Raw genomic sequence first — 24,157 nt, forward strand, 5'->3', positions numbered from 1 at the left:
TTTGACCTGTCTCTCTCCAAACATTTATTTATGACAGTATACATGCACAGGTGCTACAGTCAAGGCAAACCCATAGAAGAAATGACAAGTAACCCTCCTCAAGCAGTTTCTTCTCTCAGCACTCTCTGTGTCCCAAGATCGGAAGTGAGGATTTTTAAGCAAATAAAAAACTGGACAATGTTATACAGGAAGCACTCCTGGCACCCTGGAGAGGGAGTTATTAGCCAGGACGATAAAGGGAGCAGATTTCCTTCATACAGTAACTCAAGTTAGTTCTTTACTCTCTGAGAATAAGCATTGTTGGGGGTTGGAGAGGCAGACCTTTGGGAAAGTTATGACTCACATGAATTAACTTCTCCGCATCAGCTTCAGTGCTGTTGTAAACTGCCGATGGGAAGAACGTGAAGCTGGTTTTTTGTAAAAGCTGCGTTCGGCAAAGTAAAAAGATATTGTCTTAAGCTTGTGAAAATGTACATACAAACACACCCACGTGAAAATACAACAGTGCCGTTAACTGTCCAACTCTTTCAGAACCTTATCCCGTCTGATCCCTTTTCTTCACATGACCCAGAACGAGCTTTGCGACCATTGTTCACTGAATACACCATCCAACACTGCAGAGAAACCAAACCAAACATCATCCACATTAGTGTCAGACTCAGTGGGAAAACAACCCTGTTTTGTAAACATTGACCCTAAAGACCAGAGAGCACAAGTTGACAGTTAACACTTTCAAAAGAAAAATTAAATACAAGAAACTTTGTTTTAACAGGTGTCTTATAAACTTGATAAACTGGTAAAAATTATACACCTCAGATACTAAAGTTTACTGTATGATCCTGATCTCCACAATGTCAGATTAGTCAGGCAAAGGTGAAAATGAGAAGGCTCTCTGCCAGTAAATTTCATTCAAGGCAAAGTTGCATACTTTAGTGATGCATACTAAATCTAACAGTGACATGTATATCCCCTGCTTATGTTTCTATTAGTTAATGTGTGTATTTACACTGATTATGTGGACCTCTTGATCAACTGAAATATTTGATCAAATGGTACACTCCTGGTCCCATAGGTGTTGATTAATAAATGGTTTTCTGTACTTGAGAGGCCAAATCATTTAAGGCTCTGAGGAAAGGGAGGGCAGAGAGGATCTTGGTTTATCATCTCATCCAAAAGCCAGACCCTCATGAGCATTCCCTCATGGAGGCCATGTCAACCTGGATCAGGGCCACCCATCTCCAGAGTGTTAAACCTACAACCTTCCCGTAAGACTGCTGACCCCTATAACTGATGAACACTTTGATAGGGCATTGTGTGATAGCATTTTCATTTTGATCTAATGCTGTACGGTGAGAAGTGGCTGAGGGAAAACAGCAAATCTGAAGAGCAGTTTTGAAACAAGGGTCGATCTTCCTTTCTCAAGTCATAGGCAAGAATATTAAATCATAGGACACAAGATTGAAAGCGATGCCTTCAATTGACTGTACAGCACTCGAAATGAGTAATGTTTGAAATCTTCTGAGGGTTAAACGGCAGCTAATAAATGGAAATGCTTTGGAACGTTAAAAATATAGTTAAATGCTCTCTGCAAAATCAATTTGTCTAGCCTCAGACCAGATCTTCTCTGACAGGAATCCAATATGTGGAGCAAGAGGAGGCCATTCAGCCCCTTGAGCTGGTTCTGCCATTCAAGTAGTTGGGAATGTCATGTTGCAGCTGTACAGGACATTGGTGAGGCCCTTTTTAGAACACTATGTACAATTCTGGTCACTCTCCTATAGGAAATATGTTGTGAAACGTGAGAGGATGTATGAACGATTTACAAGGATGGTGCCAGGACTGGAGGGTTTGAGTTACAAGGACAGGATGAATAGACTGGGGCTGTTTTCTCTGGAGCATTGGAAGCTGAGGAGCGTGGATGGGGTAAATAGACTCCCCTGAGGTGGAGTCGTCCAAAACTAGAGGGCATAAGGTGAGAGGGGGAATATTTAAAAGAGACCCGCAGGGTAACTTTCTCATGCAGAGGGTGGGTGCATGTATGGAACAAGCTGTCAGAGGAAGTGATGGAGGTGGGTACAGTTACACCAATTAAAAGGAATCTGACTGCTACATGAATAGAAAGGATTTGGCCCAAATGCTGGCAAAAGGGACGAGGTCAGATTGGGATGTCTGGTCGGCGCGGACAAGTTGGGTTGAAGGGTGTGTTTCCGTGCTGCATGACTCTAAGTAACTCATGGCTGATCTGCTTCCAACTCCAGCCACCTGTATTGGTTTCATCGTCTTAAAACTCTTGACCAACCAAAAGTTCTCAATCTTGACTTGAACCATGTGATCGGTTCCCAGCATCTACAGCAATTTGGAAGGGGAAGGGTCAGATCGCATGACATTTTTATGCAACGTTTCCTGATTTCATCCTTTGTATCGGGATCCCCCATCACAGGAAATGGTTTCTCTACTGAGCCTATCACCCTGAACATTACAATTTGATTACCCCATAATCTATCACATTCAAGAAAATACAGAGCTAGTCAGTGCAACCTTTTCTCATAATTAAACCAATTTCACTCTGGTCAGTCTACAGTGCAATCCCTCCAAGCCACAATAAGATGCAATGCTCAGACTGGATTGTCTCTCACTGCCAATAGCATTACTCCTGGGTAGCTGGTATGAATGTCTCCCAGGAGGTACAGGAGGTATCGTTCTATCTAGTTTTTTGCTGCACCTGTCACGGGAGTATTTGATGGAGACAATGTCAAGGTAGCTTTACTTTTGGTTTACTTTGAGTTTGAGTGCATTTTACCCTGTCCTGGGAGTGTTTGATGAGTGCAGTATAGAAGTAGAGTCGAAAAGCGTGGCGCTGGAAAAGCAGAGCAGGTCAGGCAGGATACAAGGAGCAGGAGAATCAACGGTTCGGGCATAAGCTGTCCGTCAGGAATGGTGTGTGTGGGTGTGTGTGTGTGTGTGTGTGTGTGTGTGTTGGGGGGGGGGCTGAAAGATCAATAGCTTTGCCAGCATCACACTTTTAAACTCTGACTCGCCAGCATCTGCAGTCCTCATTTTCTCACAGTGTAGGGGTAGCTTTATTCTGGATCTTATCCCGTGCTGTAGCTGGTCTCAGTATCTCAGATGTTGACACAAGAAGCAATGAATTGAGAGGAACAGCTTCCTGATTTTGCCAGTTGCAGTGCTAATGCTCAGAGAATTTGGGCATACCTTATTGCCAGGTCGGTGGGATCTTACATGGAGATTCCTGTGTTTTCTTTTCCAGCTTTATCCATTTACGTGCTGTTGGAGTTTGAGAAGGAGAGTGCAATGGCAAGTGCCGGAGTCCTTGCTGCTGGGGTGCTGGTGCTCTTCATTATCATCATCCACGCCACGGTGAAGGCTCGGTGCGCTGGCAGGACCCGGCACCCTGAGCGTGGCACCACCATGTTCGAGAATAACCGCACTCCGAGAGATGGCTGGCCAGAACCGGAGCGTTCGGATCCCCAGGCTGAGGATGAGGAGTCGCGTATGCCCGCCTTTCGCAGGGAGACAGCCTACGAGCGCTACCGCGAGCAGAAAGCCTTTTACTTGGCCACATCGGCAAGTCACGCCGGGCCTGCGCCAACGGGACGGGATGGGTATGGGCACACCCGGGCGCTTTCGGCAGGACGCAGCATGCCTTGCTCCGGACCCTGGGACGGGGTGACACACGAAATGAGGCGGGTACTGGCACACAAGGGGACTATCTGTCGAAAAGACTCAACACTGGTCTGAGTTTGGTGTCAACCAGCAGAGATCAGACTCGTGCAGTGACTGGCAAAACTGGCACAGATCCCACAGGAGCATGCATGACCCCTTTAGTGAAGACTTTTTAACCCTCTTACCCCCTCCGTTCCCCTACAACCTCACTGTTCAGGTCGGAGAGAGATTTTGGCTGTGATGTTGCAGGTTTCAGGCAGGGTAGGCAATAGGGCATTTGGCACCTCCGTGAATGATGGAACTAACCTCCTGAACCAAACATTAAGGAAAGGAACAGATGGAGCAATGGAGAAGGATGTAAGGGAGAATCAGAATTTAAAACAAAGTTCAGAAGAGGAGTAAAGAGAGGGAAATGATTATTGGATTAAGAAAAGGTTTGATGAGGAAAAGTATGTATATAAAAAAAACTTTTAAAATTCTCTTTAACAATTTACTACCTAAAGAAATGAGATTCTGCAGATTTAACTGTTGCATTCCAGGGCCGAAATTAAGCAAGAATGTAAACTTCCCATTAAAAAGTTACTTACGCTGTTAAGATGCAATTCTGATTTTCTGCATTGAACTGAATTCATGCACAAAATGCAACAATTTCACAAAACTCAGGGGGAAATTACAGGCAAGCTGCTGTATACACGTGGCTAATGGTGGGGGGGGGGAATGGTGGTGCATATACAGTCCAGCAGCTTACAGTCATGAGCAATTCATGAGGCATCATTTCTTGCCACATGCTTTGATAAATATGAGGCCCGTGAAAGTATTTTGGCAGCAAGGTCTGGGTCAATGCCATAGTGGCAGGAGTCCCACCTTCATCAGGAAGGGAAACGGTACAAAAACTGCCAAAAAGGCACCAGGCATAAGTGGAGATGTTTACCGTATTTAATTACTGACTAGGGCAATTTTTTGTTTGCTTATAAGGGCAGGTACAATTAATCCAAGGAGGAGAAGCATGTCTTAATGACACTGCTCTTTAACCTAAAAATACTGATTTATTTTGCAGACATACGTATATATTTTTAACTAACACTTTTTCCACGTTGCAATGCCAGGATTATTTAAAAAAGTAGCAGCTGTCCTCGACAACTTGTCGTTTATATTCAAGTCTTACAAAGTATCATCAAGCTGAATGACACAGGAAGGCATCACATCTGAGCCTTTCTCCAGCTGATGAACCACAGGGAAAAGTTTGATGGATTTTCCATGTGAACCCTTACCTCACAGCCCAGGGGGTGTGAGGCTGACCCCCTCTCAATCTATTAATCCAAACAATTCCCTGATCTTTTTCATGAGAAGACTGAGGTGACAATTGGCATGGTGATAACTTCCTGTTTTTGGAAGAGTACCAATCCCAGGAGACCAAAAGCATAAAATCCAAAAAACATACAGAAAGATTCCCGTTTCCTGGAATACTATCAAATGGTACATAAGCCACAGTTTTAGGACATTTTCCTGACTTTCACTCTCAGTTATTATTCCATGACAATCCATCTATTCAGCACAATCACTATCCATCTTCTATCTCTGCCTCATATAAAGGAACCTGTGTCAGCAAAGAATCACCAACAAATTCTTCGTGACAAGCCCCATCTGTCAAATGGCAGCATCTGGACAGTCACAATGACAGTGGTCCTTGCTGAACAGGTTCAGGACAAGCCAGGGTCACTGCACAGCCAACCTCCATGGTTAGGACCTCAGTTTAAACCAACCCCCCCACCCCGTTACACGTCTGGAGAAGAACAAACATTGCTGCACATTACCCTCTACAGTGTAAATGGTGGACACATCATCTCAACCTCAACAAACAAGGAGGCTTCCAGAATTTGACATTTACAAAATAAATAAATTCACGATTTGGAATGCCACAAATGCAGATTCATGTCAACTTACTTGTGCTGGTCACAGATGCCCTTGGCAACTCCAGAACAACAAACAGAAGCTTTGGGCTTCACTGTGGCACCTCCACCATCAAACAGCCGACCAATGTTCACTGCCAAAGATGACAGCCAGACCATGGGCAATTGGGTGGGTTACTCCATCTCCTGCAGGGTCGCAATTCTGCTCAATCCTCTCCTCTGAACAACAGCTAACACCCACATCTTTTAGTGGATGGGTGGGGAAGGGAGGGCATGTCATGCCAACAGCATCTCTGGAGGCTTCGAGATCACGTGTGCTCCTCCTCTCCAAAAGCGATCAGCTCTCTCCACCTCAGCCTCGATTCTGGCCTGGGAAAACTCTTTATTGGTCTGATCCAGTGGGTTCACCATTCAGTGTGAATACAAATAAAGCGATTCATTGTCACATTAACGCACCCTTGACATTGCTGATTGGGTCAAGTGATAATCAGGTATTTTGGAGGTGGAATCCGGATTGAGGTATCAGGAAGAAATGAAGAAGAATAAATGATTGCCTCAAACTCACCTAACTTTGTAAGGCTGAGCATGATGTTCATACCACTCAATCTCTTCAAGCTCAGGACATGTTTTACACCGCTTCCTGCGGTGGTTTATAAAAGAAGTCACTTGGTAACTCTTGTCCAATCAAGTGAATTTAAAAAAACACACGAAGCAAGCCCGGTTGCAATCAGCATTATTTTCACTTGTTGCCTCCAGAACACGGGTAGCAAGAAGCATGTGTTTAGCTACACAAGTTAAAAAGGAAGAGATACTGACTCCTTAACTAATCAGCAAGACCCAGCAGTCTTGGTAATGAGGCGCTGAATGTGTTCAACTCTGGTGCTGTTAGCCAGGAAAATGTAACTTATCGGCACCCTGACCAGGTTATTGTTCAAAAAGACTGATGTCTCTTTAACGCCTGTATCACCAGACTGAACCCACTAGTTGCATCGCAAAGGGAGGCTATTTAGCTATTGAAACCATACTGGGTCTCTGTACACCAATTCAGGCACTCCCATTCCCTCTCCCTATCCTAGAAGCCCGACCTGTTTAGTCCTCTCAAGCACCAATGCAATTTCCTTTGAAAGTTACAGATTGTCTCACTTCCACCAATCTAGTCGGCATCCTCCCACTCCCTCTTCGCTCAGTACTGGCTCATCATTGTTCAATCTTTTTCAATCTGATTTGTCTGTATCACTTGTACTGCTGATGTTCTCAGACTGCTTCACCAGTACCTCCGAAGGGTCATTCCCTGTGCAACGCTGCTCTGATCTCTAACCTGCCATTTCCGTCTCCATCACAACTACTCCACCTTCCTTTCTCCTGTTTCACTGCTGGTTTCCTCTCTGTAGTTTTAAATGCCACATCCTTCAGTCTCCCAGGAGTTGCCAATGCACCAGTATTGTCCCTGAGGCTCCAGCAATCAAAAAGGTGATTTTCAGAACTCTGCTGTGAGCAACTCTAGGAAAATAAACTTAATGCTTTAAATCAAAGTTGATTTCTTTGTCCCTGTTTTGTTTGGACATTATTCATTATGAAAACTTTAGAAAACGGGTCAAAGACAACATTCAAGGGGACCAGTTCAAAGCTCATTTGGTTTCCATTGGCTGTGGAAGGTGGTGCCATACGGGAGGCAATGCCCTAGTAGTGTTATCACAAGAATATTAATCCAGAGACCCAGCTCTGGAGACCATGGCAGATGGTGGAATTTGAATTCAGGTAGAAATCTGGAATTAAGGGTCTAATAATGATCATGAAACTATTGTCGATGGTTCGAAAAACCCATCTTGTTCATTAATGTCCTTGAGGGAAAGAAGCTATCATCCTTACCTGGTCTGGCCCACATTGTGACTTCACACCCACAGCAATGTTGCTGACTCTTTACTGCCCTCTGAGTAATAAATGCTGGCCTAGCCAGTGACACCCTCATCCCATGAATGAATAAACAAAGTATGAAGATGCTGGACAACCATTCATGGCAGTGTGTGTGGGGGTAATATTTCTGATGCTACTGTGCCTAGAGATTTTGTCACAGGAATAGTAACCCTGAGGCTGCACTACACAGTGACACAAATTAAGATCCCCCCACATCAACTGGAAATTTTAAAACTTAACAAATCAAATATAATTCAAATAAGACAGTAAGAAACCACTGATATAAATGAATAAAGTAAAACCTCCTTTGATTCACTAATGTCCTTTGGGGAGGGAAATCTGTCGTCCTTACCCAGTCTAACACACATATGACTCCAGGAACACAGCAATGTAGTTGACTAAATGTAGATTGATAAATTCTTGATCTCACAAGGAATTAAGGGCTACAGGGAGAGTGCTGGTAAGTGGAGTTGAAATGCCCATCAGCCATGATTGAATGGCGGAGTGGACTCGATGGGCCAAATGGTCTTACTTCCACTCTTATGTCTTATGGACTCTTGAGTACCCTGTGAAATAAGCTAGAGAGACCCGGCAATTATGTACAGACAATAAATAACGGCCCAGCCAGTGAGACCATGACCCAAGTGAATAAAAAATACTCAGTTGTCAAATGAACATACGTTTCCCAGGCAAAGGGAGGTCATTCAGTCCCATGAGTCTACTCCACCACCCAATAACAGCATGGGAACACCACCACATGCAACTTCTTCTCCAAGCCACTTGTCATCCCAACTTGCTGTTCCTTCACGGTCACTGGGTCAAAATCCTGGCATTTCCTCCCTAATGACATTGTGGGTCTACCTCCAGCACATGGACTACAATGGTTCAAGGCGGCAGCACACCGTCACCTTTTCAAGGGATGAGCAATACATGCTGGCCCAGCCAGCAATGCTCACAGACCACGAGGTAATAAAAAATAATTTCACCCTTTGCTTATCAATAATCTATCTCCCTCAGTCTGCATTCACCATCTTTTGAGGAAGACATGTCCAAAGACTCATGAGGGTGATTTAATCAATACCTAACCCCACGCTGGACATGGCTGGGAAATTTGAAACACTGCAGTGTAGGGGCAGCTTTACTCTGTATCTAACCTCACTCTCTACCTGCCCTGGAGATTTAGATGGGGATGGTTTAGAAATGGGGAATCTGGTGAAATGGCAGGAGAACTGAAATAATGTGATGTTCTGTGGGGGAAAAAAAAGCCTTCTTAACTGTCTTAAATGGACAATTCTTGTTGTTTGAAACAATGGCCTTGGATTCTAGGTTCTCCCATAAGTAGCAGCATTTGTTCCACATCCACCCTGTCAAGACCTCTCAGGGTTATAACTGAAAACGGCAAATGCTGGAGATCACAGAGGGTCAAGGCAGCATCTATATGCTTTAATCGAGTATCCTCTTAGTCTTATATACTCCAGCAGACACAAGCTAAAACTGTTCAACTCTTCCTCATAAGACAAGCCCCCATTCCAGGTAAATCTGGTAAATCTCTTGTGATCTGCTTCCAACACATTTACACCTTCCTTAAGTAAGGAAAAGCTAAACTGTATACAGTATTCCTGATGTGGTCTCACCAATGCCCTGAACAAGTACAGAATAACCTTCCTCCCACTATATTCAATTTCCCTCCCTTATATTCTGTCAGCTTTCCTAATCAGTCACTGAATGTTTTTTACAATTCACGCACAAGAACACCCAAATCCTTCTGCATTTCAAGAGCTCTGCAATCTCAGGAAATGGCTCAATATTATCTTCTCAAAGAAAATTAGTGATGGGCAATAATATTCACAGCAATATTCCCATCCCACGGATAAACAAAACTAATACATTCAATAGAGTTGCAACCCTAAATGATGCAGATTGATGCCAACAGTGTGGACTGAATTTCCATGCCAGATGAGATTACCATGAAAAGACTCTAGCTTCACCTGAGGTGTGATGACCCTCAGGTTAAACCACTACCAGTCATCTCCCTCTGCAATGAGAACAGTCCGATGGTCTTGTAAACTATGGCGACTTCACCTTACCTTTAACCCTGAAATCCTTGCATTCACTCTTAATACATTCTCTCTCCTAGGACCTCAAAGCTCAGAAATCCTCACCTTCCTTAGTCTTGTGTTCATTCTCCTCATGAGGAAAGGTGGAGATTGTACTTAGGAGAAAGTGAGGACTGCAGATGCTGGAGATCAGAGTTGACAAGTATGGCACAGGAAAAACACAGCAGGTCAGGCAGCATCCAAGGAGCAGGAAAATCGATGTTTTGGGCCTAAGCCATTCATCAGGAATTGTACTCAGTAGAGGTTAGCAGAATAAAAGGCGACTTTGTAGAAATATAAAACTCTGATAGGGCTGGAAAGGATGGGCACTCAGAACACGTTTACCCTCATTGAAGAATCTAGAAGGAGGGGAGTACACTTTCTAAGTAAGAAGGAGAAATTTCTTCTGTCAGGAGACTGGCAGTGTTTGGAATTCTCTGCCCCAGGGAGCAGTTGAGGCTGAGTTATTGAAATCGGTCATGGGTGTGTTAGACAGATTTTTGATCAAGGAGTCAAAATTTTTTTTTGGTGGGGTGGGGGCACGAAGGCCACAATTTGATCAGCCAAGACCTTCCTGATTGGTAGAACAGGTTTGAGAGGACAAGTGCCCGGCTCCCACTCCTTTTTCTTATGATCTAACTTCGATCTTCCTGTATGTGAACTTTTGAAATCTGTGTTTGATGTCACTTCCTCTTGATGTACCTCAAACCTATTTATTCTATGTGATCAATTGATCTGCAATTTAACAAAGCAACAGTCCTGGGCTTAAATGCTCAAGATATTTAAATATGTCCACAATCCTTGTTAGCGATACAGACTTGCCCCTGCTCTGATACTACAGATTGGGGAGAATGTGGAGATGGTTAAACAGCCTGTGGAGGGAGGGAAATGGGAGAGAAAAATATAACTCTTGACACACGAGCAGAACTTCCAAACTTGAGGTAATTTTCATTCCCGTGATAATAAAGCCAAAGCCTTGAAGTGTAAACAAATCAACTGCAGATTCAGACATTGCCTTCAATTTTGGACTGCCACTAATCCTTCCCGATACAAAGTAAAGGCATACTTATTATTTACGCAAACCTTGAACATATTTATTATGGTTAAAATATCTTATGAGAATGCTCAAAAATGATGGCAGCTGGAAGGTCTGCATCTATCAAGCATTCATCACATTTCAACTTTACTTGAAGCTGCGTAGGCCCCAAGCCTGGCATTAGATTTTGGTTGAGCTCCCGGTTTCAGAAATACTAACCTGGAAAGGAAGGGGCGCACGCTTGGCTCTGCACTCAGGAAGAAGAGAAGGAGGGAGGTTCAGGAACTGCCTGTATAACAACGGAACTGTAACAGACACTCACATCACTAAAGCTGCATGCAGTGGTGGGGAGAAAGAAAAGAAAATGCCAAACTGCAACAAAATCACTGGAGTACTGAGGGTGCATTTTAACATCGTGCAATTTAATGAAGCTACAAGTGGGAGACAAACTTGGCCCTGCCACACATACAATGTTAGCCAGTCCTTCAGATTCTGAAAATCTAACATCCCACAAATGCTTAGGAATGAGATAGATTTCTTTCAGGTCATCATGACACTGAGAGTAATTTAAAATATGAGGTGTAATGAGATAGCATGCTCCAGAATAAAATGGTGACTGCCTCAATAGCTTGCTTGAGATTATTAATAAGGACTCTCCTTCTCAATCTCTCTGCTCTCCTGAGGTGTGGTGACCCTCAGGTTAAACCAGCACCAGTCACCTCTCTCTAATGAGAGAGCAGGTCTATGGTTCTGTAAGATTATGGCAACTTTTGCCACCACCAAGGGTAGATCTCAGGTCATAACCATAACAGATGTATGAATAGACCCTGAGACATAGGAACAGGAGTAGGCCATTCAGCCCAATGAGTTTGTTCCATCATTCAACGAGAATCATGGCAGATCTGATAACGCTCTAACTTCACTTTCCTGCTTTTGCACATAGCCCTCAATAACTCTTGAATAGGAATGATAGGTCATTAGCCCCTCAAACCGTCCAATAAGATTACAGCTCATACCTGACTTCACACTCTTGCTCTAATACCAAACAATTCATTCCCTCAGGATCGGAAACCTACGCATCCATCTCACTCTTGAACTCAAAGATGGAGCATCAACACCTCGCTGCAGTAGAGAATTCCAAAGATTCACGATGCCTTGATGGGAGAAAATGTCTCATCTCTATTCTGAATGTCCAACTCCTTAATCTGAAAATTGACCTTTTAGCTCCAGATTCTTGGGGAAGGGGAAGGAACAACCTCAGGCCATCTACCCTGTCAAAAAAGCTGAGAATTTTGCGCATTTCAATAAATTATATCTTAATCTCCTAACCTCCAGAAATATTGACTCATTCTATCCAATCTCTTGGTCTGTCATAGACTCATTCATAAAAGAATGATTCCCACAATTAGTCAATTATCAACCAGAATTTCTGCATTATCTTTCTTTGGCAGAGTGGAGTGGACATCAAGGAAGAATAAGATAGCATTCTGAGGATCTTGGTACCATTGGCTGTCAGGGCTCAGTTCTGAAGAATGGCCTCTTGTACTGAGGTATAAGGGTAGAGGGGAAGTATCCATGGAGCAGCACTCTAACAAGAAGTTGGGTAATGCTGCGGGGGTGGGGGCAGGGTGAAAGTTTAATTTCTTCAGAAACTGAGGTTAAAAAATTCCTGGGAGAAACTAGTTAGATACACCATGATTGCCACATGGACTGCAGACTATAGTCTTTCAGCACTGAAGAAAACCTTTCACTGAGCAACATAAACATGTGGATGGTTTTGATGCAATCAAACACTGTTTCCATACAGAAGAACTTTTTGGGGTCTCCCTCTCATACCCTATAGCCTAACAAAATGCAGGAGTGCTGATAGAAGCACAGGATGTAGGGAGTGGGGAAAAGACACAAATATTAAAACAGGCACTTGATGCCACAATGGACACTCAGTACTCTCAGAACTAAAATTGCTACAAACAAAAAATTTCAATCAAACATCATAAATATATAATCCCCGCAGGAGGTTTCATTAAATCGCATTTCTTCACCATTGTCTTTGTAGTGTACGTCTCTGTATCTTTGTAAAAACAGAGTGTACATATGCACTTGCTGCCATGTGCACATTGTTAGTAGCTGAGAGAAAGGCGTAATCAGAAAATACATCAGCTGTAATCACTGCAAATTGTTTGTCAACCGTTGCTTTTAAATTTGCCAATGTCATCAGTCACACTGCAATTGCAAGCTATGGCCACTATGCGGCTCTGATTTACCTTTATGTCTCCTTTCTTCCCTCCTCCCCCAAGAAGTTGTCAGGTCTCTTCTCAGTCAGGCCAGACCGTTTATCTAATGTAATTCTACCTTCACTCCAATATAATGAGGTTCCGTGACTCTCCTGATTTCAATGATACCTCCTGACATACACCCAAGCTGACAACGGAATGATCAAAATTAAAAAACGGGGGCTGGAAACGATGGGCGCACCAAGCTGAACCCATGACCCTCACAGTACCTGCGGCTCTGCAGAGAGCTCATCTGGTCCTTAATGCTGATAGCGTGTCGGAGTAGCCCCTCAATGTTCTTGAAGTAAGCCCCACTGTTGGACATACTCTTCACAGCACTACAGAGAGAGTGGAGGTGGAGGTGGAGGAAACAAAAAGCAGAATTAATTCCTTCACTTTAGAGCAGTGGGTTAGTTCGCAGTGCTTAGATACTGGAGTGACAGGCCTGACAGCTGAGAAAAAAGACTGCTCTGTCTGTTGGTCAGAAGAACACTGCTCTGTTAAATGAGTTAGGGTTTCCAACGAGGTCCCACTGGAAATATGCCACAAAAGTACAATTCAGGAACACACCATCTCTATATCGGAGCAGGACTGTCCCTGTCCTGGAAGTGATTGTGGGGGATGTTGTAGGAGTTTCCTTCTGTATCTACCTCAGTGCATTTTTTTAATTCCCCCGAGGAATTAGGCCGACACTGGGGCAGCATTTATTGCCTGTCCCTAGCTGTCTTTGCGAAACTGGTGGCGGTGAGTTGCCTTCCTGAACCGCTGCAGTCCATGTGCTGAGGGTTGACCCACAATGGCATTAGGGAGAGAATTCCAGGATTTTGAGGCAGCAACGCTGAAGGAACTGGTGACAAATTCCCTAGTCAGGAATATGATTTGTGTTGGACTGGGGTGTACAAAGTTAAAAATCACACAACACCAGGTTATAGTCCAACAGGTTTAATTGGAAGCACACTAGCTTTCGGAGCATCGCTCCGAAATCTAGTGTGCTTCCAATTAAACCTGTTGGACTATAACCTGGTGTTGTGTGATTTTTAACCAAGTCAGGATAGTGAGTGGTGTGGAGGGGAACTTGCAGGTGGTGGTGTTCCCATGTACTTGTTGCTCTTGTCTTTCTAGTTGGAAGTGGTCATGGTTGAGAGTGTGGTATTGGAAAAGCATAGTAGATCAGGCAGCATCTGAGGAGCAGAAGAATCGATGTTTTAGGCATAAGCCCTTCATCAGGAATGAAGCTTGTGGGCTGGGGGAGGGCTGAGAGATAAATGGGTGAGGGGTGGGGACATCTACTACAAGCCACCAACTCCCACAGCTACTTGGACTACACCTCCTCCCACCCTATCCCCTGTAAAAATGCCATCTCTTATTCCCAATTCTGCCACCTTTGCTGCATCTGTTCCCAGGAGGGATAATTCCATCTCAGAAAATCCCACATGGTCCCCCTTCTTCCAAGATCGCAATTTCCCTTCCCATGAGGTTAACGATGCCCTCCAGCACATCTCCTCCACTTTCCACACCTCCACCCTTGAACCCACCCTTCCCAACACAAGGAAAACCCACCCCCTTCCCACTTATCTCTCAGCCCCACGGCCCACAAGCCTCATTCCTGCTGAAGGGTTTATGGCCAAAACGACAATTCTCCTGCTCCTCGGATGCTGCCTGACCTGCTGTGCTTTTCCAGATCTCAGATACTGGAGTGACAGGCTTGACAGCTGAGAAAAAAGGCTACTCTGTTTGTTGGTCAGAAGAACACTGCTCTGTTAAATGAGTTAGGGTTTCCAACGAGGTCCCACTGGCTCAGATCTCCAGCATCTGCATTCCTCACTTTCTCCTGGAAGTGGTCATGGGTTTGGAAGTTGCTGTCTAAGGATCTTCAGTGAAGGAGGTGGCTCTGGAAATCGTGGACGCATTGGTAATCATTTTCCAATGTTCTATAGATTCAGGATCAGTTCCTGCGAATTGGAGGGTGGCTAATGTTGCCCCACTTTTCAAGAAAGCAGAGAAAGAGAAAACAGGGAATTATAGACCGGTTAGCCTGACGTCAGTGGTTGGAAAGATGCTGGAGTCAATTATAAAAGATGAAATTATGACTCATTTGGGTAGCAGTAACTGGATAGGTCAGAGTCAGCATGGATTTACGAAGGGGAAATCGTACTTGACTAATCTTCTGGAAGTTTTTGAGGATGTAACTATGAAGATGGACAAGGGAGAGCTAGTGGATGTAGTGAACCTGGACTTTCAGAAAGCCTTTGATAAAGTCCCACATGGGAGATTAGTGAGCAAAATTAGGCCACAAAGTACTGGGGGCAAAATACTGACATGGACTGAACATTGGCTGGCTGACAGAAAGCAAAGAGTAGTGATAAACAGGTTCCATTCGGAATGGCAGGCGGTAACCAGTGGTATATCATAAAGTTTGGTGCTGGGACTGCAGCTGTTTACAATATACATTAATGATACTGATGAAGGTATTAAGAATAATATTAGCAAATTTGCTGATGACACAAAGCTGGGTGGCAGGGTGAAATGTGAGGAGGATGTTATGAGAATACAGGGTGACTTGGACAGGCTAAGTGGGTGGACGGATGCATGGCAGATGCAGTTTAATGTGGATAAATGTGTGGCTATCCACTTTGGTGGCAAGAGCAGGAAGGCAGATTACTATCTAAATGGAGTCAGGTTGGGTAAATGGGAAGTACAACGAGATCTAGGTGCTCTTGTACATCAGTCAATGAAAACAAGCATGCAAGTACAGCAGGCAGTGAAGAAAGCTAATGACATGCTGGCCTTCATAACAAGAGGAATGGAGTATAGGAGCAAAGAGGCCCTTCCATAGCTGTACAGGGCCCTGCTGAGACCGCATCTGGAGTATTGTGTGTAGTTTTGGTCTCCAAATTTGTGGAAGGACATTCTGGCTATTGAGGGAGCACAGTGTAGTTCACGAGGTCAATTCCCCGAATGGTGGGACTATCATATGTTGAAAGATTGGAGCAACTGGGCTTGTACACTTGAGTTTATATGGATGAGAGAGGATGCATTGAGACGTATAAGATAATTAAAGGATTGGACACTCTGGAGACAGGAAGCATGTTTTTGCTGATGGGTGAGTCCAGAACCAGAGAGGACAGTTTAAAAATAAGGGATAGGCCATTTAGAACAGAGTTGAGGAGAAACGTCTTCACCCAAAGAGTGGTGGCTGTGCAGAATGCTCTGCCCCAGAAGGTACTGGAGGCCAAGTCTGTGGATATTTTCAAGAAAAAGATGGATAGAGCTCTTAAAGATAGTGGAATGAAGGGTTATGGGGATAAGGCAAGAACAGGATATTATTGTGGACGATCATAGCGAATGGTAGCACTGGCTCGAAGGGCCAAATGGCCTACTCCTGTACCTATTGTCAATTGAGTGAGTCTTGGAGCAGCACAAGGGTGGACGAGTGAGTCCTGGAGTGGTGTGAGGGGGAGCAAGTCCCAGAGCGGTGCGAGGGGGGGAGCGAGGGAGTCCCAGAGCGGTGCGGGGGGGGGAGCGAGGGAGTCCCAGAGCGGTGCGGGGGGGGGGAGCGAGGGAGTCCCAGAGCGGTGCGGGGGGGGGAGCGAGGGAGTCCCAGAGCGGTGCGGGGGGGGGAGCGAGGGAGTCCCAGAGCGGTGCGAGGGGGGGAGCGAGGGAGTCCCAGAGCGGTGCGAGGGGGAGTGAGGGAGTCCCAGAGCGGTGCGGGGGGGGGAGCGAGGGAGTCCCAGAGCGGTGCGAGGGGGGGAGCGAGGGAGTCCCAGAGCGGTGCGAGGGGGAGTGAGGGAGTCCCAGAGCGGTGCGAGGGAGGGAGTGAGTGAGTCCTGCAGCAGCGCTGTGGGGAGCGAGTGAGTCCTGGAGCAGCGCGATGGGGAGTGAGTGAGTCCTGGAGCAGCACGATGGGGAGTGAGTGAGTCCTGGAGCAGCACGATGGGGAGTGAGTGAGTCCTGGAGCAGCGCAACATACCTTTGTGCAGCTGAGTGCGAGCATGCAGCAGACTGGAAGCTGGACAGTCGCTGGACTATGGCCTGGCACAGCTAGTCAGACCACAGCTGAGCTGGGCTGCTGCAATGTAATGTCTATTTGAAATTCTTTACTAGATTGTAATGTCAATCCTTTAACTATGTTATAACTATCTTATTTCTAACTTATTTTTTAGGCACTGTAAGTAATGACACTACTTTTCCTTTTATTCCACTTATCCCTCTTTTGTATCCAAGATTTGTACCTAGATACTTTTACTTAAGATGGCGCCATTAGCGGCAGCCATTATAAAATCTTTTCACTGTACTCCTGCACTGGGGTACACATAACAAAAAATGATATTCTACTCTACAGAGACAGACCTTCCTTATTAGAAGCCCAGATTATCAAAGCATCCTCTGATCTCGAGGCTGTAACAATTAGCATGTATAACTAGGGTTGACATGAGCACCTTATACTCAGTCCCTTTCACACAGTAAATAAGACTGCCTTGGCTTTCTGAGTAGTCTCACCTGCAGGCGTATTCCACAGTGTAGATCGCACCTTGGCACTGCTCCTCCACTCCTTGCATGTCTGTCTGCAGGGGGAGCAAAAAGACGTCATTCTAACCCACAACATCATTGAGTAAACACAACATTGTATGATCAAACGCCCTTGCCTTCATAAAGCTAGTCAGAGCAGAACCATGCCTGCTTCATTCCCTGTGCCACTCATCCTATGGGATGGTTTCCTTGGGACTGACACCCGGGTATCAACACCAAATCAAACCGAAGTGGACCTGTGACTGCATGACAGTGGTTTACCCACCATGTACTGTGATACTTCCCAGGGTCAGGGCAGAAATGTTTGTTTTTAGCCGTCACCTGCATGTGATGGAATAGCCACATCTGAGTGGGCGAGCTGATCCCTGTGCGTTTACCGTGTTACACACAAGGACGTGCAGGTACACTGGTCTGTGCAGCTTCCCCTCTCTGGCTGACCACCAATTTGTGGAAGAGAAGGAATTACCATGACCACCTTCTACTCTTTACTCTCCTATTTCATATCCAATTATTCCTTTATTTGTTCCTGGCATGCTGCTATCCCTGACTGGCGCAGCATTTATTGCCCATCCCTAAGTGTCTTGGAGAAGGTGATGATGAGACACTTTCTTGAACCACTGCAGTGCCTATGCTGTGGGGACACCCACAATGCCGCAGTCCTCGCGCTGTAGGAACACCCACAATGCTGCAGTCCCCGTGCTGTAGGGACACCCACAATGCCGCAGTCCTCGCGCTGTAGGAACACCCACAATGCAGCAGTGCCCGTGCTGTAGGGACACCCACAATGCTGCAGTGCCCGTGCTGTAGGGACACCCACAATACAGCAGTGCCCGTGCTGTGGGAACACCCACAATGCAGCAGTGCCCGTGCTGTAGGGACACCCACAATGCAGCAGTCCTCGCGCTGTAGGGACACCCACAATGCAGCAGTGCCCGTGCTGTGGGAACACCCACAATGCAGCAGTGCCCGTGCTGTGGGAACACCCACAATGCTGCAGTCCCCGTGCTGTGGGAACACCCACAATGCTGCAGTCCCCGTGCTGTAGGGACACCCACAATGCTGCAGTGCCCGTGCTGTAGGGACACCCACAATGCCGCAGTCCTCGCGCTGTAGGAACACCCACAATGCTGCAGTCCCCGTGCTATAGGGACACCCACAATGCTGCAGTCCTCGCGCTGTAGGGACACCCACAATGCCGCAGTCCCCGTGCTATAGGGACACCCACAATGCTGCAGTCCCCGTGCTGTAGGGACACCCACAATGCTGCAGTCCCCGTGCTGTAGGGACACCCACAATGCCGCAGTCCTCGTGCTATAGGGACACCCACAATGCAGCAGTCCCCACGCTGTAGGGACACCCACAATGCAGCAGTGCCCGTGCTGTGGGAACACCCACAATGCTGCAGTCCCCGTGCTGTAGGGACACCCACAGACGCAGTCCTCGTGCTGTAGGGACACCCACAATGCCGCAGTCCTCGTGCTGTAGGAACACCCACAATGCCGCAGTCTGCGTGCCGTAGGGACACCCACAATGCTGCAGTTCCCATGCTGTAGGGACACCCACAATGCCACAGTTCCCATGCTGTAGGGACACCCACAATGCTGGAATGGATGGCATTCCAGTATTTTGACCCTGAAGGAGCAGCGATATATTTCCAGGTTAGGATGGCGAGTAGCTACCGTAGTGGTGGTATTGCCATGCGTCTGCTGCCTAACAAGCAGACAGCGAGGAGCCGGGTGTCTGTAGGGCAATGCCCTGTCTAGAATGCACAGCTGCGCAGCCGCTCTGATCTTCTGCGCATGATGATCGGCTCACAGATCGTAACGTTAGCTTGTGTTTCCAGAAATCACTGCTGTACACGGGGTGGTGGGTGGGGGGTGTGGCAATACAGCTGGTAACAAAATTCAAGAGAATGCTGCTGCAGGGTCAACACTGACATTCCCTCAAAACTGCTCAACTACTCGGACGGTCTGCACACACCGATCAGTGTACCACACAGAGGACCACACCACAAAAATCAAACCACTCCATGGGTGAACATCCATGCTGCAGGAGAAATGGACATGATCCCTGTTGACTCAGGGAACTATATGATGTCTGTCTGGGGTGCCAAACTGGTAATCTCAATTTCAATGGATATTAATCTTCCCGATCCTAGCCAGAGGTCACACCAGTGTGATCAGGTTTTCATGGCTCTGAGGATTGTGGGAAGGGGAGGAATTTTTTTTTTAAAGTCAGAAACAAGCCTACTTGTGGTCACCATGCAGAAAGTCCAGCTGGGACGCTCAGAGCTGTCTAAGAGAAATTATGGTTTCTGCAATGAAACAGTTTCCGCTGACAGCAAATATCAAGCATTGCTGATAAGGTAATTGGGACGGAAGAGGAACTTGGAACGGAGGGCTAGCAGTGGGAGGAATGGAAGGTGAGTAAGAGTTTACTCGATTGATATTTCATCAGTACTGGACGATGTGAATGGCACAATTGGAACAGATGTAATTAAACTGCAACTTAATAATTCCACAGCGCTCCCTAAAACTCTCCTCACCTTGTGCTGCACCAGCTCTGGGAGGGATCGCCGCACGTGCTCCTGCAGTCGGTACAGAGCCAATGATGGCTCGTTGGCCAAGAAGTACATACTTTCAGTGAATTTATCTGTAACTGGAGAACAGAGCAGAAGTCAAACTGGGAGAGATTTGTGGGGCTTCTGATAGACAGCTGTGTCTCATGATTTATCCCACAAAAGTTATTGAGACAATTTGCACTTATATAGGACCAGACATGTTGCAAAAAACATAATGAGGCCCTTTAGGCCTTACTTAAGCAATTTCAAAACTGACACTTTTATTTTCACATCCCTCCATGGTCTTACCCTCTGTATCTCTATCATCTCGTCCAGATCCACATGATGACTGTGCCATCATCCACACCACCACCTCCCTATATTTTTTGGCATCTCTTTCCTTCCTGAAATCACTCTTTAAAATCCTGTTAGCTCCAAGCTTCCATTTATCATCCTAATGTTCCTGTAACTTGATGCCAACTGTTTTTAAGAGAACCATTTGGGACATTTTATTACATAGCCAACACTTTAATAACACAAATGTTTGGGACATTGAGGCAAATGTGTTCCCTTAGCTTCAACTGAAGATTAGCCATTTGAAGGCAGCCCACATTTCTACCACTTCAATATTTCTAATACTATTTTGTTAGAAAAGACAAAACATTAAAATCAGCAATGCAGGACTTCTTAATAACTATATATTATTTTTAAAATGATCATGCGTTCTCTCAGCATTGTGTAAAATTGTCGTCCAAAATGATTAACCGTTTCTTTCCCTGCTTGGGCTACTTTCCCTGGAGTATCAGAGGTTGAGAGGTGACCTTATCGAGACTTATAAGGTCATGAGGAACATGGTTAGGGTAAATAGCCAAGGTCTTTTTTTCCCCAGAGCAGGGAAGTTCAGAACTAGCGGGCATAGGTTTAATGTGAGAGGGGAAAGATATAATAGGGACCAAAGGGGAACCTTTCCATGCAGAGGGTGGTGTGTGCATGGAATGAGCCGCCAGAGGAAGTGTGGAGGCTGTTACAATTACAACATTTAAAAGGCATCTAAATGGGTATATGAATAGGAAGGGTTTAGAGGGATAGGGGTCAAATGCTGGCAAATGGGATTAATGTATGATATCTGGACGTCATGGATAAGTTGAACCAAAGAGTCTGCTTCCATGCTGTATGTTTCTATGACTCTAGAAATTAATTTTCCCGGCATTGAATCAAGTAATTAAGATACCACACAATGAATAAAATGGCAATTGAGGTTCTGGAGAGTAAACAAAGATCCTACTTTGCAGGTCGAATGAAGTGGCGCTGAGTGCTGTGTATCATGGATAAGAAAGGACACACTCTTTCTTTGATGGCCCTCCATCCTCACTCCCCACGCACTGACACTAAGATCTCTCTCCCTCAGGATTATGTTGGGGGATGGGGGGGGGAAATGTGTTGGAGGATGGGGGGAGAGAGTGTGTTGGGGGATGGGGGGGGTCAAAGAGTGTTGGGGGATGAAGGGGAGGATACTGGGGGATGGGGGGTTGAAGGATGGGGGGGAACAGTGTTGGGGGATGGGGTGAGTGTTGGGGATCAGGGTGTGTTGGGGGTTGGGGGAGGAGTGTCTGTTGGGGAAAGGGGGAAGTGTGTGTTGCGGATGGGGGTGTGTGTGTTGGGGGATGGGGGAAAGAGTGTTGGGGGATGGGGGAAAGAGTGTTGGGGGATGGGGGAAAGAGTGTTGGGGGATGGGAGAAAGAGTGTTGGGGGATGGGAGAAAGAGTGTTGGGGGATGGGGAAAAGAGTGTTGGGGGATGGGGGGAAGAGTGTTGGGGGATGGGGGGAAGAGTGTTGGGGGATGGGGGGAAGAATGTTGGGGGATGGGGGGAAGAATGTTGGGGGATGGGGGGAAGAGTGTTGGGGGATGGGGGGAAGAGTGTTGGGGGATGGGGGGAAGAGTGTTGGGGGATGGGGGGAAAGAGTGTTGGAGGATGGGGGGAGAGTGTGTGTTGGGGGATGGGGGGAGAGAGTGTGTTGGGGGATGGGGGGGTCAAAGAGTGTTGGGGGATGAAGGGGAGGATACTGGGGGATGGGGGGTTGAAGGATGGGGGGGGAACAGTGTTGGGGGATGGGGTGAGTGTTGGGGATCAGGGTGTGTTGGGGGTTGGGGGAGGAGTGTCTGTTGGGGAAAGGGGGAAGTGTGTGTTGCGGATGGGGGTGTGTGTGTTGGGGGATGGGGGGAAGAGTGTTGGGGGATGTGGGGGAAGAGTGTTGGGGGATGGGGGAAGAGTGTTGGGGGATGGGGGGGAAGAGTGTTGGGGGATGGGGGGGAAGAGTGTTGGGGGATGGGGGGAAGAGTGTTGGGGGATGGGGGGGAAGAGTGTTGGGGGATGGGGGGGAAGAGTGTTGGGGGATGGGGGGGAAGAGTGTTGGGGGATGGGGGGGAAGAGTGTTGGGGGATGGGGGGAAGAGTGTTGGGGGATGGGGGGGAAGAGTGTTGGGGGATGGGGGGGAAGAGTGTTGGGGGATGGGGGGGAAGAGTGTTGGGGGATGGGGGGGAAGAGTGTTGGGGGATGGGGGGGAAGAGTGTTGGGGGATGGGGGGGGAAGAGTGTTGGGGGATGGGGGGAAAGAGTGTTGGGGGATGGGGGGAAGAGTGTTGGGGGATGGGGGGAAGAGTGTTGGTGATGGGGGAAAAGAGTGTGGGGGAAAGAGTGTGTTGGGGATGGGGGAAGTGTGTGTTGGGGGATGGGGGAAGTGTGTGTTGGGGGATGGGGGAAGTGTGTGTTGGGGGATGGGGGAAGTGTGTGTTGGGGGATGGGGTAAGTGTGTGTTGGGGGATGGGGTAAGTGTGTGTTGGGGGATGGGGGAAGTGTGTGTTGGGGGATGGGGGAAGTGTGTGTTGGGGGATGGGGTAAGTGTGTGTTGGGGGATGGGGGAAGAGTGTGTTGGGGGATGGGGGAAGAGTGTTGGGGTTTGGGGGTGGAAGAGTGTTGGGGTTTGGGGGTGGAAGAGTGTTGGGGGATGGCGGGGGAAATGTGTTGGGGGATGGCGGGGGAAATGTGTTGGGGATGGGGGGAGAGTGTTGGGGGATGGGGGAAAGAGTGTGTTGGGGGATGGGGGAAAGAGTGTGTTGGGGGATGGGGGAAAGAGTGTGTTGGGGGATGGGGGGAGGAGTGTTGGGGTTTTTTGGGGGGGTTGGGGGGGGTGTGTACAGCTCCCCCACCTGGCCCATATCCGAACCGTCACTGATCCCGCTCCGGCTGTAAATGGCCTTTTTTTGTTTTAAATAATTAAAGTGCGGAGGAACACTTCCCGGGGACGCGCCAGGCGCTACGCGAATGCAATGTCCGCTCTCCGCAGCCGATTCTTTCCCCTCTCCCCCGGGGGGTGGGGAGGTTCCCACTGGCTGCCCCTCGCTGAGTGTTTTATATTGTGAGCGGGTTCTGTGAGGAAACTCTCACCTTTCTTCACTTTCAGGTACATCTCCTGGTCCTCCATCTTCCATCCGCCCCATCCCCAGGAAGTGCTCACCCCTCCTCCCTCCCCCTCCAGGAAAGGAAACCAGGGCCAGCAACAATAGTTCCGCCTTCTCCCCCTGCTCCCAGACAAAGGAATCCCTTCAACTGTCCCTTATTTGATTCATTTAAACTTCATTCTAATTCCTCGTCTATTTTTTGACCAAGGTTTTCCTTTCGACTGCTTCCCCTTGTGTGGCAAAATCAAATTAAAGTCAAGACTCATTCCTGTGGTCATTTAAAACAATGCCATGATGTGGAGATGCTAGAGTTGGACTTGGATGGACAGAGTTAAAAATCACACCACACCAGGTCCAGCAGGTTTATTTGGAAATACAAATAAAACCTGTTCACCTATAACCTGGTGTTGTGTGATTTTTAAATTTAAAACAACTGAAACGAACAGAAGCAAAAATTGCTGGAGAAACGTAGCAGCTTGGGCAAATAGATGCCAATTTCCAATAAGATTGAAATAAAACGGAGGGCTGGGGATGGTGGAGATCAGAAACACACAAAAACAGAAAGTGCTGGAGAAACTCAGCATGTTCAGGAACAGTTTCTTCCCCATTGTTATCAGATTTCTGAATGGGCCCCTCAAATTCCAAATCTAACGTTGATCTTGCTTTCTGTGCACCCTCTTTGCAATTGTAATGTT

At 46.8% G+C, this 24,157-nt stretch overlaps 1 protein-coding gene across 3 annotated transcripts; it reads right to left on the reverse strand.

Moving 5' to 3' along the window:
• borcs8 (BLOC-1 related complex subunit 8) lies at positions 1-23,516 on the reverse strand. 3 transcript variants are annotated; one of them, XM_060846067.1, is made up of 6 exons: positions 23,449-23,516; positions 19,989-20,101; positions 17,414-17,478; positions 13,144-13,251; positions 10,860-10,887; positions 1-614 (listed from the first exon to the last, which is right to left on the reverse strand). In XM_060846067.1, exons 1-6 carry the CDS (start codon positions 23,483-23,485, stop codon positions 528-530), a joined length of 438 nt encoding a protein of 145 aa, XP_060702050.1. In that variant the 5' UTR covers positions 23,486-23,516; the 3' UTR covers positions 1-527. The 3 variants fall into 3 exon arrangements, with proteins under 3 accessions (XP_060702050.1, XP_060702053.1, XP_060702052.1); XM_060846069.1 differs by having other exon boundaries at positions 543-614; positions 10,860-10,945; XM_060846070.1 differs by lacking the exon at positions 10,860-10,887.
• Between the last annotated feature and the right edge of the window lie 641 nt (positions 23,517-24,157).

This window comes from Hemiscyllium ocellatum, chromosome 28 (genome assembly GCF_020745735.1).
Source record: "Hemiscyllium ocellatum isolate sHemOce1 chromosome 28, sHemOce1.pat.X.cur, whole genome shotgun sequence".
In the NCBI taxonomy this organism is placed as follows: domain Eukaryota; kingdom Metazoa; phylum Chordata; class Chondrichthyes; order Orectolobiformes; family Hemiscylliidae; genus Hemiscyllium; species Hemiscyllium ocellatum.

Excerpts from the sequence above, each read along its gene's own strand:
- borcs8 (XM_060846067.1), bottom strand. The coding sequence starts at position 23,485 with ATGGAGGACCAGGAGATGTACCTGAAAGTGAAGAAAG. Across the intron at positions 13,252-17,413 it reads ACTGTGGAATACGCCTGCAG|TGCTGTGAAGAGTATGTCCA; the intron begins GTGAGACTACTC and ends CTCTCTCTGTAG. Across the intron at positions 615-10,859 it reads GTGCGCCCCTTCCTTTCCAG|TGTTGGATGGTGTATTCAGT; the intron begins GTTAGTATTTCT and ends GTTTCTCTGCAG.